General features: G+C 40.3%; 1 protein-coding gene across 1 annotated transcript; it reads right to left on the reverse strand.

The window, feature by feature from the left end:
• Positions 1-517: 517 nt before the first annotated feature.
• usp36 (ubiquitin specific peptidase 36) lies at positions 518-22,875 on the reverse strand. Its single transcript, XM_042504729.1, has 20 exons — positions 22,797-22,875; positions 18,097-18,362; positions 17,040-17,261; positions 15,868-15,978; positions 14,022-14,124; positions 12,149-12,216; positions 10,686-10,756; positions 10,511-10,593; positions 10,257-10,368; positions 10,021-10,161; positions 8,467-8,567; positions 8,238-8,376; positions 7,789-8,151; positions 6,927-7,151; positions 6,357-6,481; positions 5,589-6,272; positions 4,286-4,509; positions 3,790-3,978; positions 3,556-3,671; positions 518-2,793 (listed from the first exon to the last, which is right to left on the reverse strand). The coding sequence occupies exons 2-20, from the start codon at positions 18,347-18,349 to the stop codon at positions 2,662-2,664; spliced, it is 3,462 nt and encodes a 1,153-aa protein (XP_042360663.1). The 5' UTR covers positions 18,350-18,362; positions 22,797-22,875; the 3' UTR covers positions 518-2,661.
• Between the last annotated feature and the right edge of the window lie 1,060 nt (positions 22,876-23,935).

Consider the following 23,935-nt stretch of genomic DNA (forward strand, 5'->3'; position numbering starts at 1 on the left):
GCTACATAATGAGCTGAAACTCACTATGAAGCTACACAAAGTTGAAGGGAGCTGCACGTTCAAGTGATAATCTTTCCTCACGAGTGACCCCTTTCACATGATCTTGAAACATTATAAAAGTATTGATTACGGGTGCATTACAGTTTCAGTGATGGCTAATGTGAGTGATGTTATGGTATCACTGAATGGGGCGCAGTCTGAGATGTAAGACGCCGTGGCATGTCAACCCATTTAAAGCAGTACAGCATGTTTTCTACCTTTTTTTGAATTTGTTTTTATCATTTAAATGTGACACAAGTCTAATGCAGATCAGTTATCCTAACCAATAAATGTATGTCTGATTATAATGGATTTACAAACAGTGATCAAATGTGATGCGGCTGATCTTTCTCTTAGGATTTTGATAATGCATTGGTGTCAAATATTAAATCACCTCTCTACAGCTCATAAGTGCATATCAGGAAATAAAAAAAACATTCATTCAAAGCAGTAGAAGAAAGGAAAATACGCAATCGGCTCACAAAAGTCACAACTTTATTGCACCTTTATAGTTTAACTATAGTGTGGTAAGAGCCGCTTTCATTATGAAAGGTCTCCTCCCTGGTCAGAAAAGGTGGTGCAAAATATAGAACCATCAATGCAAACATGTGGACCGTCCATTCACACGGGGCAATGTTCCTCTGTGTCAGTTCGAGAATCCGTTTGACACCCTACGTCGATTTCACAGCTGAAAAACACGTCCTATGGAAAGTAGACTGCCGTAGTCTCTCTTGTACTGTACACACTACAGTGACATAGGGAAGGTCTTGCATGAAAACAGACAACTCTCTTACACACAAATGAGCTAACACATTTGCAGATTAATTCTCAAGTTAACACTCACCAACTGATCCGAATATTAGTAGCACATTAAAGATCTGTGTCTTTTCTTCTTTAAATTATATATTTATAACATTAAATCCTATACTTTTTTTTATAGCCAATTCAAGGCAACATCTCTAGAATGAAAAGAAATGCATGGGCAGATCTTTACAGCGTTGGAGGGAAACGGGTAGCATAAGATGGACTGTACAGGCTTCTACGCTGGCAAAGCATTTTGTTATTACGTTAGTTTCTCTACGCATCTGTGCCCGGATTGGTGCAAGATGATCCCATGGTTTCCACACCTGAAATATTTTGTATAAAACAGTTTCTACAGGATGTACAGGATGCAAAATGGTGGTCCCGGGAGAGGGCCTACTTTGATATGAAGCAAGGAGGGTCTGATGAGAGATGATGGGATACAGGGTGTCTGGGTTCCTGAGTCTTAGCCCAGTTTCTAGGTGACCAGCATGAGCATCAGAAAATTGCATAGAGTAATAAGATACAAGGGAAAATAAAATATTAGCATGTGGCAGTCCCATTCTAACACAGTGCCTGTATGAAATTTAACCCCTTTATTTCAGTACATAAGTGAAGAACAGTTTGTGAAAGGTCAAATCGCACAAAGAGCTTCTGAACGCTGGACTGATGACATGAAAGTTAAAAACGACTGCTCCCGTCTTCAGTTCCTCCCGACAACCCCATCTCTGCCAGTCAACATTTGCATTGTGTTGTCAGAAAACAATAACGTCCAGGTAGATGTACAGATATGCTGAAACGTATAGTGTCAAATGTTTTGTTCATCGATGTCGATATTTCCACAGACAATGAAATTGTTAAGAAAAATTGGCAGAGCATTCTTTTGTGGTTTTCTAAACTCAATTCGTTAAGGAACAAAAAGGGTACATAACCAGCAAGACAAAAAATTCACCTTGGTAAATTTTTGAAAAATTTCAGACATGCATATTTAGAAAAAAAAAAGTGGCAATTTTAAAGCGTAATTTTACCAACAATATGCAGGCAAAATTTGGTCCTTAAAAACAAGCCACGTGGCACAGACACTGCAGCAAAATAAAATATCAGCAGATAAAGGTATAAAATAGGAAAATCATAGAGAAATCTAAAATAAATCAAAGTTTGAACACACCTTCTCATTAAGTAAATGGAAAAGTGTCTAACTTTTGACTGTACTAATGAATAAACTATTATGGATCTTTGTAATTTGGTATAGAATTATTTCAGGAGAAGATTAAACAAGTTTAATGTCCGACTAACTGAGCCCTTATGTCTGCAAAAGTATGATCTGAGATGGTTTACAGTTTACAAAACAAGACAGCCAAAGTGTTGTTGAGGTTATATTTTGCCATTCTCCTTCTCAAATATGATAAACTGTATCTTATTTCATAGTAGCTCAAGGTTGTTGGGGCAAGAACCAAGGCTCAGGGGATGGCAACATGTATGTCATTCATTTGACATGGAGGTGTAAGGGTTTCTATTACTGCATGCATAGAAAAGTTAGAGCCACTTCCTGTGGTATTTGGATTTAAAGGGGATATGATGGGAGCCTGAAAACATTTAATTTTTCTTTAAAATGACAGAAATGACAGAAGGGGCTGTCAGACAGTCGGTGCAGTCTGTGCTGCTTTAGAAATGAACTTACAAGCAACTCAAGAATTTTGGTTCTCAAGATAAACAAAAGACCAATAGATTTAAAAAAGTGGGAAAAGGGAACAGAAGTTTGGTATACAGTATCGTTGTCTCGATTTCCAGTCAGCATGACCTCAACAGCAATGTGGACTCTCAGCGACGGACTCCAAAAACTCTCTTTCCTCCAGGTGTTACAGACCACTTGCTTCGCCTGTCCTGGATCTTCTGGAAGATGCTGCTGCCACTTCTCCACTTCTCTTTTTTAAAGTTTTTCATTTTCTTCACCTGTTCATTCGAACAAAAATGGGGAGACAATGGAAAGCAAGAATGAGCCTTACTGGAATATTTCATCCACAAAATGACCATTTGCATGTCACTTATTCCATGTTATGTTGAAATCATGGAGAAAACTTTTTCTTGCATGCCTCCAGGGGGACAGAGAATCCAAAAATGTGGAAAATTCCTGATCAACTGGAGTAAAAGTGGACCATATTCAGCAATTGCAAAACTATATCAAAACTATATTAAAAATGAACTGAAAGTGAAACTTTCCACTGGGAGCTGCTGGTCTGCTGCTGCCTCAATCGGTTAGTAAGTTTCTGTTATTGTGTTACTTCTGTGTTTAAAATGGTTAGTTCAGATTCACCAGAGTCACACCATAACACAAACTACAGATTGAGGCAACAATGAACCAGCAGCACTGTCTTCACTGAGGTAAATTTTTTGTCAATGGCTTTGAAAAAAGAATAGGTATGTTTCTGTTTCAGTTTAGTTGCCTGATGGCAAGTGCTGTCTGTTTGGGAAGTACTGAGTATACAACTGGATAAATGAGACTTGGTTTATACTGCACAAGTCGTGTGCAAGAGTTTGTGAATGTATAGTTTTGGTGTTGTTAAAGGTCATTTTAAAGGTCAATTTTCTCTGTTTTTAGCTTCTGTGTTCACCGTTCCAAGTGGCTGAAATATTGCTTTGAGAGTAGCACACCCAAAGATAATCTAATTTGAGAGACATTATTCCCATCATTTCTTTAAAGAAAATTTTCCTCACCTTTCCCCGGTCAAAATCTTCATCCCACTCATCGATCACAGTGTCACTCATGGCGTGCCGGACATCCTCAGCAGCATCTCTACTAATCGCAGAGACCTCTCCATCCCAACTGAGGACTGGATCAGACAGACAAAATGTATCAATACATATAAAATATCCTCTGCTACACTACAAACTGCTAAATAATCTAAACTATCTAAAATGCTGCCGTACGAAGCATCATCCGTGTCTTACCGTTGGCTCCGTAGGCCTTATCAGTGGCGTTCCTGAGCAGCTCCTCTACCACCCCACTTGTCTTTTTCCCGTCCCAGGCTACAGGAGCAGGACGGGTCGAGGTGTCTCCTGAGTGACTTCCATCAGCTGCTGGCGCCTGACTGCGTTTGTAGCCGTCCTTCACTTGGCTGTCCCACACTACCACTGAGGCTGGATTTGAAAAAAAAAACACCATAAAAACAAAAAAAAAAAAAAGAGAGAGAGAAAAAGCGATTAAATCTGGCATTCTCACACTGTAGTGAGTCACGCTCTCCTGCTAAAATTGTGAAATGACTGGTCACATAAATGAGAGGCTGTAGTGGTGCAGTGATTTTCAGAGAGTGGCTCTGATCAATACAATGCAGTATTTTGCGTTTTGTGTTGGCATGGAAACAAGATCACACATTTCTCACTGCGGCTGGCATAGTATGAGTGCGTGTATTTTTATTGTAACGACAGTATGGACGCGCTCACATACCTGAGCTTTGTTTACTTATTTTGCTGTTCTCCGTGGCGTTCTTTTTGGAGGGGGGTTCCTCTGCTTCAGGCTCATCATTCTGCCTGTCTGAGTGTCGCCGGCTCTCCTCCCACAGTTTCACATCTTCTTTTAGCCGCTTCTTCTTCTTCACCTTTAGTTTCTTTTTCAAGGTTATCAGATCTCCAATATCATTCTGAATGACTGCCGCCTTCAACTCAGAAGTGCTGTTGGGAGACAGTAAGTTAAGACGGTTTATTGCTTACTGGCTGAATTGTGGGGATTTCTAAAAGTGAACTGGTTGTTATAGTCACAAAGTTATATCCTTCTTCTTCAAAATTATGAGCTAAAACTCATTTACGTCATTTACTAATGAAGAATAGTGGGAAACAAAAACACACGTGACATTACTAAGGTCTTGTTCAGACTGCCAGACCAAATCCATATTTTGTCATATCCACATTTTATCCACACTGTTTTTAGAAAGTGAAGTCAGCAAAAAAAAGCAAACACATGAAAAGTAATTTTTGCAAATCAAATCAAATACAAACCACAGCTGGAGGTTTAAAATGCAATTCCAATATGCAGCTCAGTTTGGACGCCCAAATTGGATTTTAATTGTCTTTTGCGTCACTCGTAATACGACACAACAACATCAAAACAGATACAGCTTTTTATAGTCTAAAGCAAGTAAGATTTAATACTTTTGGGGAATTTTTAATGCCACTTGGAATACAATTTAGAACAAAAAGAAAAAAACACGAACCAACATCAATGACTTAGGGTTCGGGTTCTAGTTTTGCACAACATAAAACATGACTTTTTTTGTCTTGTGACAGACGAGGGTAGAACAGAACTAGGAGATTTGTGGCGTTAATTGGAGAGTTTTCTTTTTGTGTTTCTCACTCTGCATGTGGGATCATTTCACTGTCTCTAGTGCCACTGTGCTGAGTTTGAAACTTTTGGCAAAAACAGTTCACATGTGCATTGCCTTGTACAGGTTTCAGCCATGCCGTGAAACCAATTTTCATTGAATTTGCACCTCCCCATGTCGTCCAGAGTAATGTGACAGCTAGCTTGCAGACAGAAATTAGTGTTTTATATATATATATATATATATATATATATATATATATATATATATATATATATATCCCTGGAGGTTGGTGATGTCTGGACAAACAAATCTGATCTAATTACCTGCAAATAACAGCGTGGACAGTCTGTCTTTAAGATCTGATTGAGGAAACAAATGTCATTTGCCTGCAGTCTGAATGAAGCCTAAAATAATAAAACTTTTACCCACCTCTTTGACGCAGTGCATGCTGAAGTTTTGCCCTGCAGAGCCTCCACTAGCTGCATCTTCTTTTTCTTCTTCTTCTTCTTTAGCTTTACAGAGTCCCTTCCCTCTCCTTTATGAGCTGACTCACACTGTGTCGGGGTTGTAGCAGCTAACTGAAGCTTCGGCTTAGACTGTTCTGTATCTGAGTGAGATGTAAGACTCCACATGCCACCTTGACACCAATCCTCCTCCTGGTTCGCTGTGTCCAGGTGAGATGGGACACACTCCCTCTCCTTAACCTTCTCGCCCTCCTCCTGCTCCCTCTTTCGCTTTTTCTTTTTCTTCTTCCTTTTTTTCTCGCTGGCTGATTCCCCGGGGTTGGCCTGTGTCACTGTAGCCGGGGGTGTCACCGGCTCTGTGTCACCCTCCACCTCAGAATGCCGCCGCTTCTTTTTCTTCTTCTTCTTTGGATTGACCTTTTGAGTGCTGTTGAGGTCTGGTTCTTGCACCAACGAGATGAGACTGTTGGAAGACTTGGGGCTCCTGGGGGCAGCACTGTGAAGCCCGTTGGTTTTAAGAGAAAGGCTGGCGTTTGGCTTTTGCAGGGTGGAGAGAAGGGACTGTTTCTGAGGGCTCTGCTGTTTGAAGGATCCACTTGAGTGGGCAAAAGGCGATGACTGGACTTTAGGTGAATGGAATGGATCAGTTCTGGAAAAAGAAGAAGAGAAAACGTCTGGATTTGCACGCTCACGTTCACTTAAAACGGACAAATCTGTGATATGGGGCTCATACCTGTGAGTGTGAGTAGGTGAGGCAAAGGTGAAGAGGTTAAGTTGATTTTGATGCATGGGGTCACTGGACAGCTGGCGTGGCAAAGGGGGCAGAGCATCAATGCTGCTCGGTCTCTGGCTGCGAGCCTGCAGTTATCGACATAAATAAAAACTTGGTGGTCTAAAAAAAATAGCCATGAATGTGACAAAAATAAGGAAGAGATTCAAATAGGGAAGAGGAGGATTAAAAGGAATGGCAGGGAAAGATGGAGGGAGGAAAACAAAGAGGAAAGGGTATGGCAGAGAAGAATTAGAAATGGTTAGAAAAAAAGAACAAACTAAAGGAAAAGAAGACAAACTCTAAACAAGTGCTACCATGTGGTTGATTAGACAGGCACACTGGAGAAATAACACATTACGAACAGCAGAACATAAACCATAAAAGGAGCGTTTGCTTGCCTTAACTTAACTACTTATTGAAATTAATGGTCAAATTTGGGATAGCAGTGTAGAGTAAGGCAACAGAAGGTTATAATGAGCTTTTGCTAAGACAGGAGGTGGTGCTGCTGCTGTGGATGGGAATGAAGTTCACCTTCTTGGCTGACAGCGCCAGTTTCTTGGCAGGTGGAGGTGACATGGTGCTGGTGGCTTCAGACGTGATGTTGTTGAGGGCCGGGGGTTTTATTTTCGCTGTTTTCTGCTCCTCTGTGCTCTGAGAGCGCTCCACGCTCTTGGCTGGAGACGCTAAGCCATTGGAGCCTTTCCGTGGGGTGGAGGGAGTCTCTCCTACTGGCGCACTTTTGGTTCCCACAGAGTCCTGGCCGGAAAGAAAGGCAATCATAGCTTGTGATTATGCTTCCGTCTTTATGTTATTAAACATTTTCAAATTGGCGGAAATACTTTTTCTTCATTTCCGACATAGCTTTTATGCATCCTGCATATCAGTTTTCTGCACAATACGTTTCCAGATCTCAGTGAGAGTCTCAACGCCTAAAAAGTTTTCAAAACTGCTAGCGCTTCCTATTTTTACTCGCAAGTTAAGACATTCCTGCTGCCAACTAGCTGCGTATTTCTATAGACAACGCTGGCACACTTCCGAAAAAGTCGAGGCCATGTGTCTTTTTAGTGGACGGAAAAACGAAGATCCATTAACGTCCACACAGCGCAGCACTAGATTTTTAACATAAAATATTTTGAATAATGTTAGACATGTTTTAAGTATTTTTTGAACAGAATTCTAACGATAGCTAAAATAATGTTTATTCAAAACTTTTCCAAAACATTCAATTAATTCCAAACCATTTCCAGGCATGGAAAACAGTTTTTCTAATTTCATAACTTTTCCAAAAATTGGGAAGCTTGTTTATATCTACTTTTGACACTACAAATATTCCTGTACGAAAACTGACTGTGAACTAGGACTTGTGTTTGTGCTTTTTCATGGTAAATATTACCTTTGATTCAGTGGTGTCGGCAGAGGAAGAGTCAGACAAAGACTTAATTGAGGTAGACGCTGCCATGCCTCTGCCCTCGCCACCTTGCTTTTTCTCCCCCTCCGTCCTGCTGACCCCGTTGTTGGAGGGCGTCGGAGTGCTGCTGCGGGACTGCGCTTGGCTCTGGGGAGACGGCTTCTTCAGCTTCTTGAAAGGCTCTTCGATAACCGTGGGTCCGCCTGGCAGCTTTGGCGGGCCATTGGAGGATGACGTCCAGTTGGAAAGTCTGGGCTGTGGCTGCGAGCTCACACCGTTCCTGGAAATGGGCAAGCCCAAACCACCATCCATGGACTGGATCTTACGCAGCTGTGCAGGCTCAAGTTTCTGAAAAGAGGAGATCTGTATAAAAACCCGAGCACGTATCAAGTCCACATATCTGAAAGTGGCCTGGATGGCATCTTGTCTCTCACCTTCGTGATCTGCGGGGAAGAGAGAGGCCCGTTCAGGTTAGCCCTCTTTATCTGTTCAGACGACACACTGTTCTTCACAGGATGTAACATCCCCTGTTTGGTGGTCTGTCCATCTGCATTCTTCTTGCTTTCAGGGATCCTTCAAAGTACAAACAAAGACTCTGGTTTATTTAATTATATATAAAGACAACACCTTTTTTTGATCTCTTTCAGCACCCCAGTGTCTCACCTCAGGTAGAAAAGCACATAAGCCTGCTGGTTCAAGACCACTTTGATGTTACTAGAGTGCACCATTGAATCATTCATTTGGTACCACTGTCCGTTGCTTGCCTAGGAGAAAACAAGGACAAGATAAAACTTTACATGCCAAATGTATTTACTGAATCTTTATTTATTCACAGTTTAACTATAAATCAGTTCAACAACAAACACAGAGAATACTAAATAATGCGGGCTCATTAAAAGCAGTTGCAGGCAGGTAAATGGTCTGTTAAATTTGAGATCAAATTAGACTTTATATGCCTTTCACAGATACAAGAGACACTACTACAGTTTTTGTTAGGATAATATACACAATGAGACTATAAGGATTTGTCAACTGGAAATATTGGCATTGTCAGTGGTAGAAGAAGTGACCTTTTTTTTCAGTACAACTATTTTACTTAAAGTGAAGGCAAGGTAAGGCAGCCTAATTTGTTTAGCACACTTCATACAACAGAGACATTCAAAGTGCTCTGCAGAACAAAAAATATAAAACATATTAAAAGGACAGAGACTTGCAGTATAAGAGTAAAGAGAAAAGATATAAAAGGTAAAGTTCATTACTAAATGAGTCATGATTTTAAACAAAAAAAGTCACCATTAAAAGTAGAACAAGTGCAGTTAAGAGGTATGAGGATACAAAAAGATTATTTAAAATATTTGAAAAAGGAATTTGCAGCCATTACCAGGTGGAGTAGGCGGTGTAAAAAAGGAAACATTTTTAGTTTTGACTTAAAAGTGGTCAGAGTCGGGGCTTGTCTAACATCATCTGAAACATTATTTTGCTGCATGATAACAAAATGCTGCTTCACCGTGTTTAGTTCTGACTCTTGGGACGGTCAGTAGGCCGGTCCCAGATGTCCTGAGGGTCCTAGAAGGTTCAGATGTCACAAGCATGTCAGAGATAAATTCAGACGCTGAGCCACAGAGTGATTTAAGCAGCAAGATACTGAAATCAAATCTCTGAGTAGCAGGAAGCCAGTTTCAGGATTGTAGAACTGGAGTAATGTGGTCATATTTCCTAGGTTTTATCAGGACCCCCTCGGCAGCATTCTGATATCCGATATCTGATATACATGAAGAGTGAAAGAGAGGCATTATCAGTGGGCTGATGTACTTGAATTTTCTTAGCCCTTGTTTAAGGTGAAGTTCCCATTTCTAATATAATCCTGGATAGTTACATTAATAAAATTTGTATTATTATAGATCCAGATGTATTGCTCAGGACCCAATGAAGTACAGTGTGAAGTTGTTTGAAACACCCCTGTTCAAACAATCAGCCCATTCCGAACAGGCACGATTTGAATGTGGAAGGAAATTTGAAGTAACTTGTTGGTACAGACATTTAACTTTGAGCCTTAAAGTGCCTCCTCCCTTTGTTTATTTGCTGTTAAAAGTCATGTTTCTGATGCTGATCCTCAAAAACAAGGTGGCTCATCTCAAGGTGTCTTTCCTCAGATTTTGACTGATTTTTTTTTTTTTTTTTTTTTAAAGAAAAAAGAAGTGCATCTGCTCATCCTACCTTTACATAGCAGTAGTAGTGACCAGCATGACAACTGTAGCCAGAGTGCACCAGAACAGCATAGAGGCCGTACATAACAGGATCGCCTGAGCTCTGAGACATGTAGGGGCGGATGTTCAGAAATTCTGGGTAACCAACATCCTAAAATGAAGAAAAACAAACACGGAAATGTAAAATCACAGAGAAAGTTGTCAGCTTTTTGAAGACAGCCAAAAGTGTGAGAAATCTTTGTTAACCTTTGTTATTTTTCCTCCGCTGAAGTTGGCAAACCTCTTCAGTGAAAGGGTCAGTACATTAGATGTTCGATGGACTGTAAAGCGCTTAGTCGCTGGCACTTTCTTTTTGCACCTGGAGAGAAAAAAGAAAGAGTCATGATACATGATGCAGAAAGGATGTCTACTGTGAGTGAACAAAAACATTTTTTTTTTTACATGCCCTGCAGATTTAGTTAAAAATGTAGGATGCTGTCAGATGAGATAAATGCACTTACTTGGCACACATGTAGGCATTCTCTCCACTTAGTACATCTGGTTTAACAAACAGTTCCAGGGCTCGCACGATGTTTGCCGCTTGCTGAAAGACAAAAACAGAGAAAACCAGTGTTGCTGATGTTGTGTAATACATCCATGGAAATAAAAGTTATATTGAGATCTTGTGAAACGTACCCGAATCTCCACAGCAATGTCCAGGTAAGGGTCATATGTATCTGACACACTTTTACAAATAGAGCATTTCACTGAAAAACAAAATACAAAAAAACAAATGAGACTCTCTTTGAGGCTGGTTCTGAAGAAATATGAATAATGAATCTGTTAATGTAACAAGGTGATCAGTCACTACTGGAATATTTCACACAAGCCTCTGTTCCACTTCCTGTAAACACAAGACAATCAAGAACCTCAAACCAACTGCCTCAGACGCTCAGATCAAACACGTCACGCTATTTTTACGGTCTAACGGTTGTGAAACTGACACATTTAACCAGATGAATAACAATTTTGCAAGTTGTCGCCTACTCTCAAATGGCTGCATCTTACAATCTGATTTATGATTAACCCTTTCAACTCTGCAATAGAATTGCTTTTTTTTAATTGCTGTAATGTCATTTCTTGGAGTATCTTCAAATGCTTCACATCCCTAAAATCTGTACACCTAAGCTAAAAGGTTATGTTTGTCAATATACCATAATAATGAATGAATGAATTGGAATTTTGTCAAAAATTGGGCATGTTTTTCATCAAATGTTACAAAATAAAAACATAGAACTTATTGATCCAAATGATGAATGTTGGAATGTGAATAAAATATTTTAGAACACTCCATAAATTATCTTAATTAAATACATGAATTAGTTTTTGGGATATTCTCATTTATATGGGCAGAGTGCAAAGGTGTTTTGTTTGTTTCATCATTCATTGTTCAAGTGCCACCGTGTGGTTTTGCACCACGTGACGCATCGACTTTTCGTAATGACGTATTGATCCATATGTAGAACAATCTCCCGTAGCAGTCTGCAGTATGTTTGTTTCTAAATGTTTAATGTAAGTTCTCTAATCACTATGCCTAAATTTGGTTAATTCTATTGAATATCCGCTGAAGAAATTTCTATTGACTTCTGGTGGAGAGAAATGCTGCTTTCCTAAAACTTTTATATTTGCTTTAAAATTAGAAACACAAGGTGTTTAACTCCTTTTGCAAATGACATTCTTTGCAACAATATTAACATTTATTTAGTCAGTGTACACCATATGCAATACAATTTCTGGGAACTTAAGGATAAATTTAATCTCACTTTACTCTGTCAGTGGATTTAAAATGTGTCATTTTTGCGAAAGAAAAACTGTAATGAGCACAACATATTTGAAATCTTCTATAGAACTTTGTATAAAGCAGTAGTAACATAGACCAGATCCTGCAGACTACTTTGGATATGAATGTATAAATGCAGCGTAAAGAGTACTAAACCACATCAAGCTGTTTTAGCAATATATATTTTGTTAAAACTGACATTAGTCTAGTCTGCTGAGTCATGGATCAATAGCGCATTACCAAAAGCAACACGTGGAAATTCAGAGGAGTGCACAGCTCTAGAGGCAATATTTCTCTACATTCTACAAAAAGCCAATACCTCTTGACCTGAGGTAACCTCCAAAGATCTGGTGAACCAGCGTTGTGGCCTGGGTCTGCCTGTCCAGCCTGCAGACAGGAAGAGAAAAAACATCAAAACATTTCTGTAAATCCAGGCATCCATCTATTTTCTGCTGCTTATCGCTGCAATGGCAGGAGGCCCAACAAGGTACTCTAGACCACTGGTTCCCAAATGGTGGGTCGTGGTACAAACGTGGGTCTCAGGTCCATTCTGAATGGACAGCACGTGACTCGTGAATGTGTCCACTTTGAAAAAACACAATTTATTTTGGAGTGTCGGAACACTGCTTTTATTTTGAAGTGCCATTTATTGTTTACTCTTGGGCTACATTTTATTTTTTTTTGCTTTAAGCAAAGAAGTTTATATTTTTGAAATTAAATTGAATATGTGGTAATTTGTAATGTGTGGACCTTGAACTAATAAAGAAATCTGGACCCGATGCTGGTTCACCTGGGAAACACTGGTCTGGATGTTCTTTTATCCAGCAATGATTTCTAGCTCATCCTGATGGATCCTGAGGCGTTCCCAAGACAGACCAGATATACAATCTCTCCAGTATCAGTCTATCCTGAGGTCTCCTACCATTTGGAAGTGCCTGAAAACCTCCATATGGAGGTGACAAGAAGGCATCCTAATTAGATTCCCAAACCACCTCAACTGTCTTTGATGCAAAGAAGCAAAAAGTAGTGGATCTACTTCGAACTCCCTCCTGATGTCTTAGGTCTTCGCCTTATCTCTAATGTGAAGATAAGCGAAGGAAACTCATTCTGCCAGCTTGTTTCTACAATGTATGCAAGTGGCTGCTAGATTTGCTTCACTCTGCAGCCAAAAAATAATGGTTAGTAGATTTTGGAATACACCATCCACTGTGGCAGGTGGACAAAAAAGTTTATTTCCAACCTTGGGTACAACTCCTGCATTACTGCTGACACACCAATCCGCCTGTCCAGCTCATGTTCCTTTTCACCCTGGCCCTTGAACAAGACCCTGAGATACTTTAACTCCTTCACTTTGGGCAGCAACTGATGCAAAACCTAGAGGGGAAAAAAAAATCTACCATTCCCTGGGCGGAGAACGATGGCCTCAGACTTGAGGTGCTGACTCTCATCCTGACCACTTCACACTCAAATTCAAACCGCCCCAGTGTGACCTAAAGGACACGGTCTGATAGCCAACAAAACCACATCACCTGCAAAGAGCAGAGAAGCAATTCTGAGGTCCACAAACCGAATTCTCCGTCAGAACTATAAATACTCAAGGCAGTTTATTTTCGGCCCCGGGACTATGGAGCAGCTGTGACTCAGGAGGCAGAGCAGTCTACATATCAAAGTATACTGCGACTTGTGTCAATGACTTTGATTGAGTGGCAGGTGGCATGTTGCATGGTAGCCTTGAATGTGTGTGTGAATGAGGCGATGTGGCATGTAATGTTGAGTGCTTTGAGCGGTTGGAAGACTAGAAAGGAGAGAAATGTTAGCCAATTTACGATTTCCAGATCCCATTTAGAGATTTCAACAAGGCCGGATGAACTGAACTGTTCTGAACTGCTTTTTGATGCATAAGCACAAAAAAAAGTCAACAACTTTCCCTCCCTGGGTTTTTTTTTTTTAAAACACAATCATAATTCTTTCTTATGGCCTTTTGCCTTCATTACATTGGACAGCTCCAGCGTGAAAGGAGCAGAGAAAGAGGGAATGACATGCAGCCGAAAGTTGCAGGTTGGAATCGAACTTGCGGACGCTGCAGCAAGGACAAGGCCTCGGCACGTTGGGCACACTCTCCAAAAAGTGAACTGGACGCCCCAACACATTCATACATTTAACACTTTTAAGAAACCATATTAAAGCCTTACTTAGGGTATCCGTTGAGGCAGGCTTTCTGCATGGCATCGATGGTATACCGCAGAAATTCATGGGCATCCTCCTGGCTTCCAAAGCGAAAATGTCTGGCAATTTCTGTCAGAGATAAAAGAGCATGTTAGCTTTGTGCCAATGAAATGTTTCCAACCCTGAGTGCATTAACACAATTAAGTGCTTTGTGACAATTATTCACATTTTAGCCACACCACTTACTGAAACAGGAGAGTTCAGGATAGATGTTCATTGCTTAAATGTTAAACACTGAGAGTCTAATTTTTCAGTATTTGCATTATGTCACGGGCAATCCACAGTCATACTGACAACAAAGGAACAGCAGGGCAGCAAGAGTAAACATTATTAACAATCCTTTGTTCTGCCAACATTTGTACTGTCTAAGAATAGGTTTCTGCAAAACAGAGAAGAGGCTCAATGAACGACAAGTGACCTGACAACTTCCTGTCAAAATAAAAGGATGCAAAAGGACACAAACAAGTGTATGTTCTTTAAATAATTAAGCAAATAGACAGCCTTGGTTTTCAATACCATTCATAGTATTATAGGGTAGCAGGTTATGCTGTAGTCAAGATATTTACACACTTGTACATATTATATAATAATAAGCAGTAAGGATAGTTTATTTTATGATATAAAGTTTAAAGAGCACACTTCACTGGGGACTTACAGCTACTATTAAGGTTATTTGCTCATGTATTCCAGACATGCAGTTCACTGACCATGACCTCATAAGCAGCTTATGGTCACTTAGTGACTTCAGCAGACTGACGTCTCGTCTAAACGTCTCAAAGTAGAGATAATGTAGCTCTAAAGCCTTTGCCTCTACCGTTATTTCCTAATGGAGGAAAAGGGAAAGTGTGAGCTGGCAGCATTATGTGGTCATCACCACATTCCCAGCATATCATCCCTGCGCATTTACGACAATGAATCACCCCTGAGTGGGAAAAAGGAGTAAAACACCATGCTCTAATGACTTGTTTGGGGCACTTTCACGTAGATGGGGAAACACATATACCTTGAAGATATGAACTGTGTGGGCATGTGATTGGGGGGTTTTATTTTTTTGTGAGGCCCCGGCTGTGAAATCCTGGGGCGATTTCAGGATCAGTTTCAGTGAGCTCTTTCGATTTAAGTGTGATGTCATTGCGCTTTATTTGTATATTTTGAGGGAGTATGCTGAGCAAGAGGCACACATGTTGAATTCTTATTGTATGCATTTACTTTGTTTTAGCTGCAGAGGGACACACTAACTGCGGGGGTGGCCACCAGCTACAATAAATGTAAAGACAAACCATAAAAACACATACAGTGCATCTCTATGTTTGGGTTAAAAAAAGGAGGGAAAAAGGTGGACTGTACATTTTTGTGCTAAAGCTGCTCCTCTCAGCCTGCAGTCACAAGGAGACAGAGAGGGCATCAGCAAAGGAGGGGGGGTGACGGGGGGAGGGAGAGATAGAAAATGAGGCGCAGGAGGTGGAGACATGATTGCAGCAGCACATAGGGAAGTAGCAGGCAGGTAGGGAGGGAGGGAGGGAGGGAGGGAGACGACAGCACACTACCTCACCATGTCAAGGTGCAACTCACATCTCATACTCTCTACATGGTGTTCATTCACAGCCCGCAGTCACACCGCTCCACTTTTGGACTGCAGTTACTGGCTCCTGTCACATGGGACACTGTGGCCAGTGTTGCATCATCACGCCTCAGGCAGTGTTCAACCGAAAATCAGGTGCGTGAGACTCCTGACACAACCTGCATTGAAACTAGCGAGCACAAACTGCTCAGACACAATCACGCAGTGTTAAAGGAAGCTGGGGGTCTTACTTTTCAGGTCTCTGATGAAGGAGACCGGCTTGATGGCATTGCCTGTGTTGGCAAAGGCTTGGATGATGTGGTTCTGCATTACACAGATCATACAAAAGCCCGACTGGTGACCTGAAACGCAGACAACAAAGAAAGTTAGAGTCAATAACAAAATTTTAATTACAGAGATGTGTAACTGTGACAGTATTCAGATTCAGAAAACCATCACTGATCATCAACATACGATGTGAAACATGATGTACCGTTACACTCAACTGTTCATCACAACACAATCTTTACTATGGTAAATACAGTATGTAAAAAAACTCACATTAAACAGAAAAAAAACATACTGGATTAAAAAGAAAAGTCAGAATTAGGCTGATGGTATTCACAGAAATACGGGTAAAGGTTTTTTGGCGTAAAAGTGTGTCAGTGCTGTAGACTGCTACCCCAGTGGCTGAGTCTTGCCTTTTTTATCCCATCAGTATCACATCATTATCTGAAGTTTAGACATATGTGAATCAATGCCTCACCACTACAATGTATTAATTAGAGCTGTGCTACGACAGACTGTGTGTGGTATTGGGTTAGCTGCTAACGAGAGTCCGCCGCGCCACAACGGACCCCCACCCCCCCAGAGCAGTAAATTCTTATTTTTGTGTCCATTTTGAAACCTAATTTTATACAGGCCTTACTTAGCGATTTTTTAAATCATTCTAACTTGGTTGGGTAGTTGGTGACACAACTCGTAATACATATTTACTTTGCTTTACCTGGAATATTGTGCTGTTTAACGGGGTTCATTGTTGCATCACAATGCATTTGTCACATGTAATACCAAAACATAATAATTCTTGATGAAATGAAAACTTGCTCAATGCTGTGCATCAGCTTGGTTACTGGTCTGGACCAAAGGACCATTCAGTTAGCTTCATACTATTTTGAATAATGTGTGAACAAACAGGCCAACTGAAGCAGCTGCTTTTGTTTCTCTTCTTCAGCTGCTGGCTCACATTCCATAGTGACTTTCAGCCACATGTGTCTGTACTAAGGTTAACAGTAGCGGGACTGGAGTAATTTCTAAAACTTAAAACTATGTGGGTGTGCGTAATCTTGAGAAAAATATCAGTGAATGAGAGTGGAAATGCTGCCAGTCTGGCTGCATTTAAGAGCATGATACAAATACTCACAGGCACGGCTGTGCTCCTTTGAGAGTAAGTAGTTGGCAAGTGGCGGGGTGTAGGTGAGACACTGCACAGTGGAGTTGAGGAAGCAGGTGTTTCCTAGGTTGTGGAGACCGGCTCCCACCCTGTACACGCGCTCCCATTTAAGGGTAAGCTTGTTCCCTGGAAAGAGCATCTTCTGTGGGGCGGGGATCCCGTCGCTCTGGCCCCCGACTACGTTCTCTGAAACTGAAGGGGGAGTTTGGTCAATTGTGACATTATCAGAGCAGTAATTCACAAACTAGAGATGATCTGATACCATTTTTTGCTTCTCGGTATCAATTCCGATACCTGAACTTGTGTATTAGCCAATAAATGCCAAATTCCTGACAACAGCGTTACTATATTTACCGGAAGTCAATTCTTCTTCACAGCTCTAAAACAGTAGTTGCCAGTGGCTGCACAGCACAACTTGCTGCGTAGGCCACTGTTTAAGAGTTGTGAAGACTTGATTTCTGAGAAAACTGCCTTTAACTGGGTGTGACACAAATTCAGAGTTTATTAATAAATGATTAGATCAGTGCTCGGACCCGATATCCGATGCAGCGTTTTAGGCAAGGCAAATTTATTTTTATAGCACATTTCATACCCAATGGCAACACCAAGTGCTTTACAGATTAATCAAGTCAAAGTTCAATGTGGCCCAATCACGAAGCATGCCTCAAAGGCCTGAACAAATAGTAATTTCAATTCAATTTTAATTTGATCTATAAGGTCCAATATCACAAATTATAATTAGCCTCAGAGGGCTGTACAACATATGACATCCTTCTATCCTTGGACCCTAATAGTGACAAAGGAGAAACTACCCAAAAAAAATTAAAAGGGGAAAAGTGGTAGAAACCTCAGGAAGAGAAACTGAGGAGGGATCATAACATTACAGTTATGCAGTAATTTTAGGCAGTATTGGTATCAGAACAACTCTAACAGAAACTGAGCTTTAATGGAGCAAAAGGACAAAAGGTGAATATGAAAAATGTAAAACTATCAAAATCTAAATTTTCAGTTCAATTTGAGAGCTTACCTTGCCTCTTTATTTGGGCCGGCTCTGGAGCCTTTTGGCTCGTAGCGCCTTCATTTCTGGGATTGAGGATCACATACTTGTTCTTCAGGCTGTCCAGCTGATAGGAGAAACCCTTGCTGGCAGGCTCGAACTCTATCTTCTGCAAGAGGACCTTCTTGGCAGAAGAGGCCAACAGTTTGTTGAGGTCGCCCTCATCACCCGTCTCCTTTCGACCAGGTTTTAATGCCTCCTTGAGTTTATCCACTATCGGCATTGTTGGAACATCACTGCAGAAAAAGTTGAATTGAGTGTCAGTGTGGTCAAGAGATCTATCACATTTTATCAAATTAATTCTACACCCTATTCAAAAGTACCAAAACCTCCTTGAGTGTATTTTTTTCTTTCACATAACCACTGTGATGGGACTTGAAGTTGTCACCATGGCAGTGTTAATGGCCCCCTTAGCTGAACAGAACTGAAGCTAAACCCGCAGTTGATCAAATTAATGTTGAACTTATCGCTCTGATTATCACTTAAGTGCCAAATAATGCCCTCTCCAGGCCACATATCCTCACGTGACTCCACAAGAGATATAAAGACGGTGTGCATCCGAGGAACCAACTGGGTCTTGGCAGCTGTCCTCACAGTTATGCAAGACAGCAGTCGCTGGTAACATAGGGTGGCAAAGAGTGTATAAGATAGGAGAGGACAATCATTTAGAGCACATGACAACAGTTGCTGATAACTGCCATGTGTAAGTCTTATCGTTCATTTTGCCTGCATCAATGTTTTCATTGTTATCTCCCACCAATTCTTCGGTAAAGCTGTACATCATCAACTAAATTATTGTGATGTCGCTGACTAAAAAAGATAACAAATTGTAGAAATCTGCACTGGCTGTCTGCTGTCCCTTTAAATACACTGTAGCTAAGTGCACTGTAAGGACCATTTCAGTGTAGATAACAACAACCATCTGCCAGAGTCAGTCCAGTCAATGACTTCTGACATGTTATTTCCTACAAAGGCAGCAGGGTGGCAAAATGTGTTCAACGCTGACCGAGGAGTGAGTAAACAAATCATTCAGCCTCTTATTGCCTCAGTTTATTCAGGATGCAGCCAAGGTGCCCCAAACACCACAAACAGCCCTAAAAGTGAGAGCATTACAGCATGTAGACGTTAATACACTAAAACACCAAAGGCACGGAGCACCACGAGAGTCGTGCTCATCAGAGTGGGCAGTGACGTCATTAAGAGGGAAGGAGGGCTGAACATGCATTGTATGCACAAGGGCATGCTGACCTTCACGTGCGGCTGACACTGATACAACTAAAAACCACACAGCCCACAGGGACACAGCTTAACTGCAGTGATGCAACTGCAAGACCAGGCTGTAATATTAATACAGTGACCACAATACAGCTGTCTGATCAGATTATTATGTCACAACAATAAATCATTTTATTTGCACATAGCACACAGTTTCTTTATAATGTTTATGTTTGTATTGGGATGTCTTCGCAGTGACAATGAGCAGTTATCTGAAACCTTAAAGGGATAGTTCTGATTTTTTATGTTGTATAGTCATATGAGCCATTCACAAGGAGTGATAAGCATGGAATTTAGCTGAGGCTACATGTGCTAACATTCATGCATAGATAAAGTATATGGCTTAAACAGTGTAATAAAATTACCACGGGTAATGTAAGATGCCTTTAGGTCAGTCATAACCAAAATCCAGCCTGGGGGGCCAATTGTGGCCCTCGGACCGATTTTAAACCGCCCTTGGTTTGTCTTTTAAAATATACTTTATGATTAACATAATACTGGTTAATCAAGCAAGATCACTTTGCATTTATTTTAGTTTACGTCACGATGCCAGGACAATCATACAGTTTAGAGACAAGCACCAAGAAGGAACTGCATAGACATTAAACAAGCAAACTAACTGTTACCTAACACCAGATATTTCCTGCAGGGTGGCAGAAATGGCCACAGCAAAGAAGAATAAAGTTGTCAGCGAGGGCCATTGCTTTCAGGAGCGGTGGAAAGTTGAATACTTTTGAACTTAAAGATGAAACAGCTGTTATTTGTGCTTTTTTTAAAATAACCCATATGATGCAAGAAGCAGCTGGCCCCCAGGTACTTTTGCATTATCTATTCTGGCCCTTACTCAAGAAAGGTTTGGACACCTCTGCTTTAGATGATAAGATAGCTAGTGGGCACCTGTTTTGAGATCATCTGAAATCACAAAGAAATTCACCTTCCGAAGTGAATGGTTAAAACAGTTTTTACATAACATTGCACCTTCAAATTGGTCAGTTATCTTGGCACTGTCTGCCGTTGATCATTTTTGTCTGGCAAGTCTGTGGTTGGACTTAGAGCCTCATTGTCCATGTATGAATATCAGAACCAATAAGAATGTCAAACACGCATTCCCAGAAAATACTAACGTTCTAGGAGTTTTGCGTTTAAGCATATCCATACTCTCATGTTATGTCTCATGCTGTGTTGTCAATGTTGTAGAAATAACTTGTAGAAATACATCTGGTAATGCATTCACAGGCCAAGTGTTGGCAAAACACTGCCATTATTTTAGTTTTCTGGCAAAATTCAGATAATAATAATAACATAAAAGATGCAGTTCACTAAGTTCACTGAGCCTAACTCAAACAGGCAGAATTGTCGAAACATCTTTTTAGAGCTTATATCAATAATTACATTTCTGAACAGGTCTGTTAGGAGTGCAAAAATGCACATAGTCATAACAGCTGCATGCTTCCAACTTTTTCTTTTCTTCACATTTTGAAAATGCATTTTCAACAACCTCTCTTTATCTATCCATAAAATAGCTAGCTGCCCACATTACACAGAAAAAAAGAAGACTGAATAAGGCTGAAATTATTAGTCAATTACTCCATTAGGTGATCTATGAAAAATTTCATTCTGAACTACTTTGCTAACTATTTCATTGTTTAAGATATTTTTCAAGTAACAATATCAAACATATTTGGGTTCCAGTTTCTTAAATACGAAGATTTTTTTCTTTTGTCTGTTTTGAACTGTTGTAATTTTTTGTCTTAAGATGGAAAGACATAATAGTTTTGCGTTTAGCACTGCTGCTCAGGAGAAACAACGAATCTGAAGAGGTCATCTTTTGCTCTGGGAATTGCAGTGAACATTTTCCACTATGTTCTCATCGAGGCGGCAGAAAAAAAATCCATACAGCATAGTATCACGTTATTTTAGTGCCACAATATCGTCTGTACAAAGGGATACCAAGTATCAATTTTTTTTATTCAATAAATTAATAACATTACACATACCAATTTAACGTGTGGTAGCCTACTAGAAATTAAATGAATTGCTGTTGCGGTCCACTAGATACATTCTACTGCAATTAAAAAAGGCTGAAGTGCGATGAACAGACTGAAAACTTTATCTTATAAGATAAAACACAATTTGACAAAAGGTTGCCTTTGGCGACATAATTTGCAGTTAAAAAAGAAGGTAATAGTTTACAATATATTGCAGTATATGCTATCGCAATATATGTTGACGCAGTACTCAGCGTGTCGCCAAAATGTTTAAAATCGCAATAATATTGTATCGTGATAATATCGTATCATGGGGCTTCTGGTGATTATCACTGATAAAACTAACCAATCACTTGGGAAGAATAGCACATTAATACACAGTGACAAAATGTTAGTTGCGGGCCTAATATTAATAAGATTTTAAGTCCTGTCTATAAGATATAATCGTGGATCACATAGTGACCTGGGGTACATGTGATGACTTCATGGCTTCCCAAAATATTGTATTCACAACGACTGATTAAAAAAAAACAAAAACATGTAAACAAAGCGGACCATGTGATAAAAATGCAGAGTTTTAAAGATAATTATCCCGGTTTTCCCTGATATAGAAGTTGAATGTCATGACGGTTAATTTTTAAAGGAACACCTTTCTAATGGCAAATTATTTCATAGACGCAGTTGTGTGTTGCTGAAATAAACAAAGCTGCTGGATCACTTAACATTTTCCACTATCAATAAACAAATAAATACAAGCAAAGATTGATCATACAGTAACCAACAAGCAAATCACATGTACCTACTCGTGGGCTAAAAATGCGAACAATGGATTTTACAAGAAGCACCTGAAGGCAGCACAGCCACTGCTGTCACTACTAAAATCACTGCATTGTTAGCTTGATTTAACATTAAACGTTACTTAGCTGTTCACTGATATTGGTGTTATTCTGGTTCGTGATAACAGTAATCGACTCCGCTAGCCGGGCAGCCTCTGTACACCAGTCAACTCTTTGGGCCACTCATCATAGCTTAAATGCTAAGCTGCTAACATCAGTCACCGTTAATTTCGACCTGAACGGCCTCAACTTTGGAGACAAAACGTTGTCATTACTTCAATATATACCTCTACACGTCTATGTTTAATTATCAGCCGTTTTCTGCGACCCGCTGTGTCGTTTTCTGTCTGTTTAAGTTTGACAGCAGCAGCAGCAAATTAGCCAGCGAGCTAACTTAACGTGGCGAGAGAGCCTCTAGCCTCCCTCAGTGTTGCAATGTGGGTTAGCATCTCAGTGTTCAGGTGGCTAATGGTCACCAACCACCACATCCTGTCCGTTTGTTTAACGACACCATCCTGGAAATGTTTGCTAACAAACAGCACATATATCCAAAATACGTTTGTAAGCTCACCTTTCGTTCAATCGTCCTAAAACGTTAACGGTAGAGGTGTCTGCTTCCTCAGCTGTAGCTCTCGGGTCTGGTATTTTCGCCCATGCTGCATTATCAGAGGGCGGTAACGAGAATGACTGACAGGGATGAAGAGCCAATGGAAGAGCAGGTCACGCCGTAGATGAGAGGTTCAGCCAATCAGCGCTCAATCTGCTGCAGCGCTGTCGGGAGAGAGCCACACGTGACTTCCAGCCAGCGCTGTTTACCAGTGATGCTATCGGCGCGATGCATGTTCACTATTTTTAATGTAATGTACGAAAAAAGAGTGCCAATGAATCCCTGATTATATGCTGCTACAGTTATGCAGGGCTCAATTAATAAAGCGATGCTGCCGCACGTAAAAATGCCTTGGGGATTTAATTTGCTTTCATCGTGACTATTTCCCTATTGCTACCGATTTTTTTTTTCGAATATTTGATTCGTAAAATGTCCGCAGATTTAATCCATAATCAGATTCATACTTTATTGTCCTCTGTGGAAGAAACGTTTTTCCACAGTCTTTACAAATATATACTCAGAGCAATGTACACACAGGATGTAGCCCATTGGGTATACAGGTTTGTAATTTGACTTCATGCTTTTGGACTGAATCGAATTAACACGAGAAACTCCTCTTACAATATAATCAAAAGAAAAGAGTGAGGCTGCAATTTATCCTTGCATTGACTAGCATTGCATTGCATTGCTCCTATTTAAATAAACGCAGTATATTGCATTGCTTTACACTGTGACTCGCTGTAGATGATTTCTCATTGCGAAATCGTATTCTGAGAGATCATTTTGGTGATAGCACATAAGTGCACATGGACAGGCTCGTGAAAGAATGTCTGTCAGTGTGACATTTTGTCTCCACTAAGCGGCAGCAGATTATTGTTTTAGTGTCGCAAATCAGTTGCTGTTACACTAACTACTGTTCCTGACTCTATTGAGTCTCTTCAGGGATTTATCAGCTGGGATATGACATTGTTTATTTTATTTATTTTTTGTTTGTTTGTTTTTTTTTATATCATGACCCTCCCCAGAGCTACAAATAGGCCTAATTATAAATTTCCATAAGCCTCCCTGAGTGACTTGAGGAAAATGCATGACCCTGCCTTCAC

This window comes from Plectropomus leopardus, chromosome 17, assembly GCF_008729295.1.
Source record: "Plectropomus leopardus isolate mb chromosome 17, YSFRI_Pleo_2.0, whole genome shotgun sequence".
In the NCBI taxonomy this organism is placed as follows: domain Eukaryota; kingdom Metazoa; phylum Chordata; class Actinopteri; order Perciformes; family Serranidae; genus Plectropomus; species Plectropomus leopardus.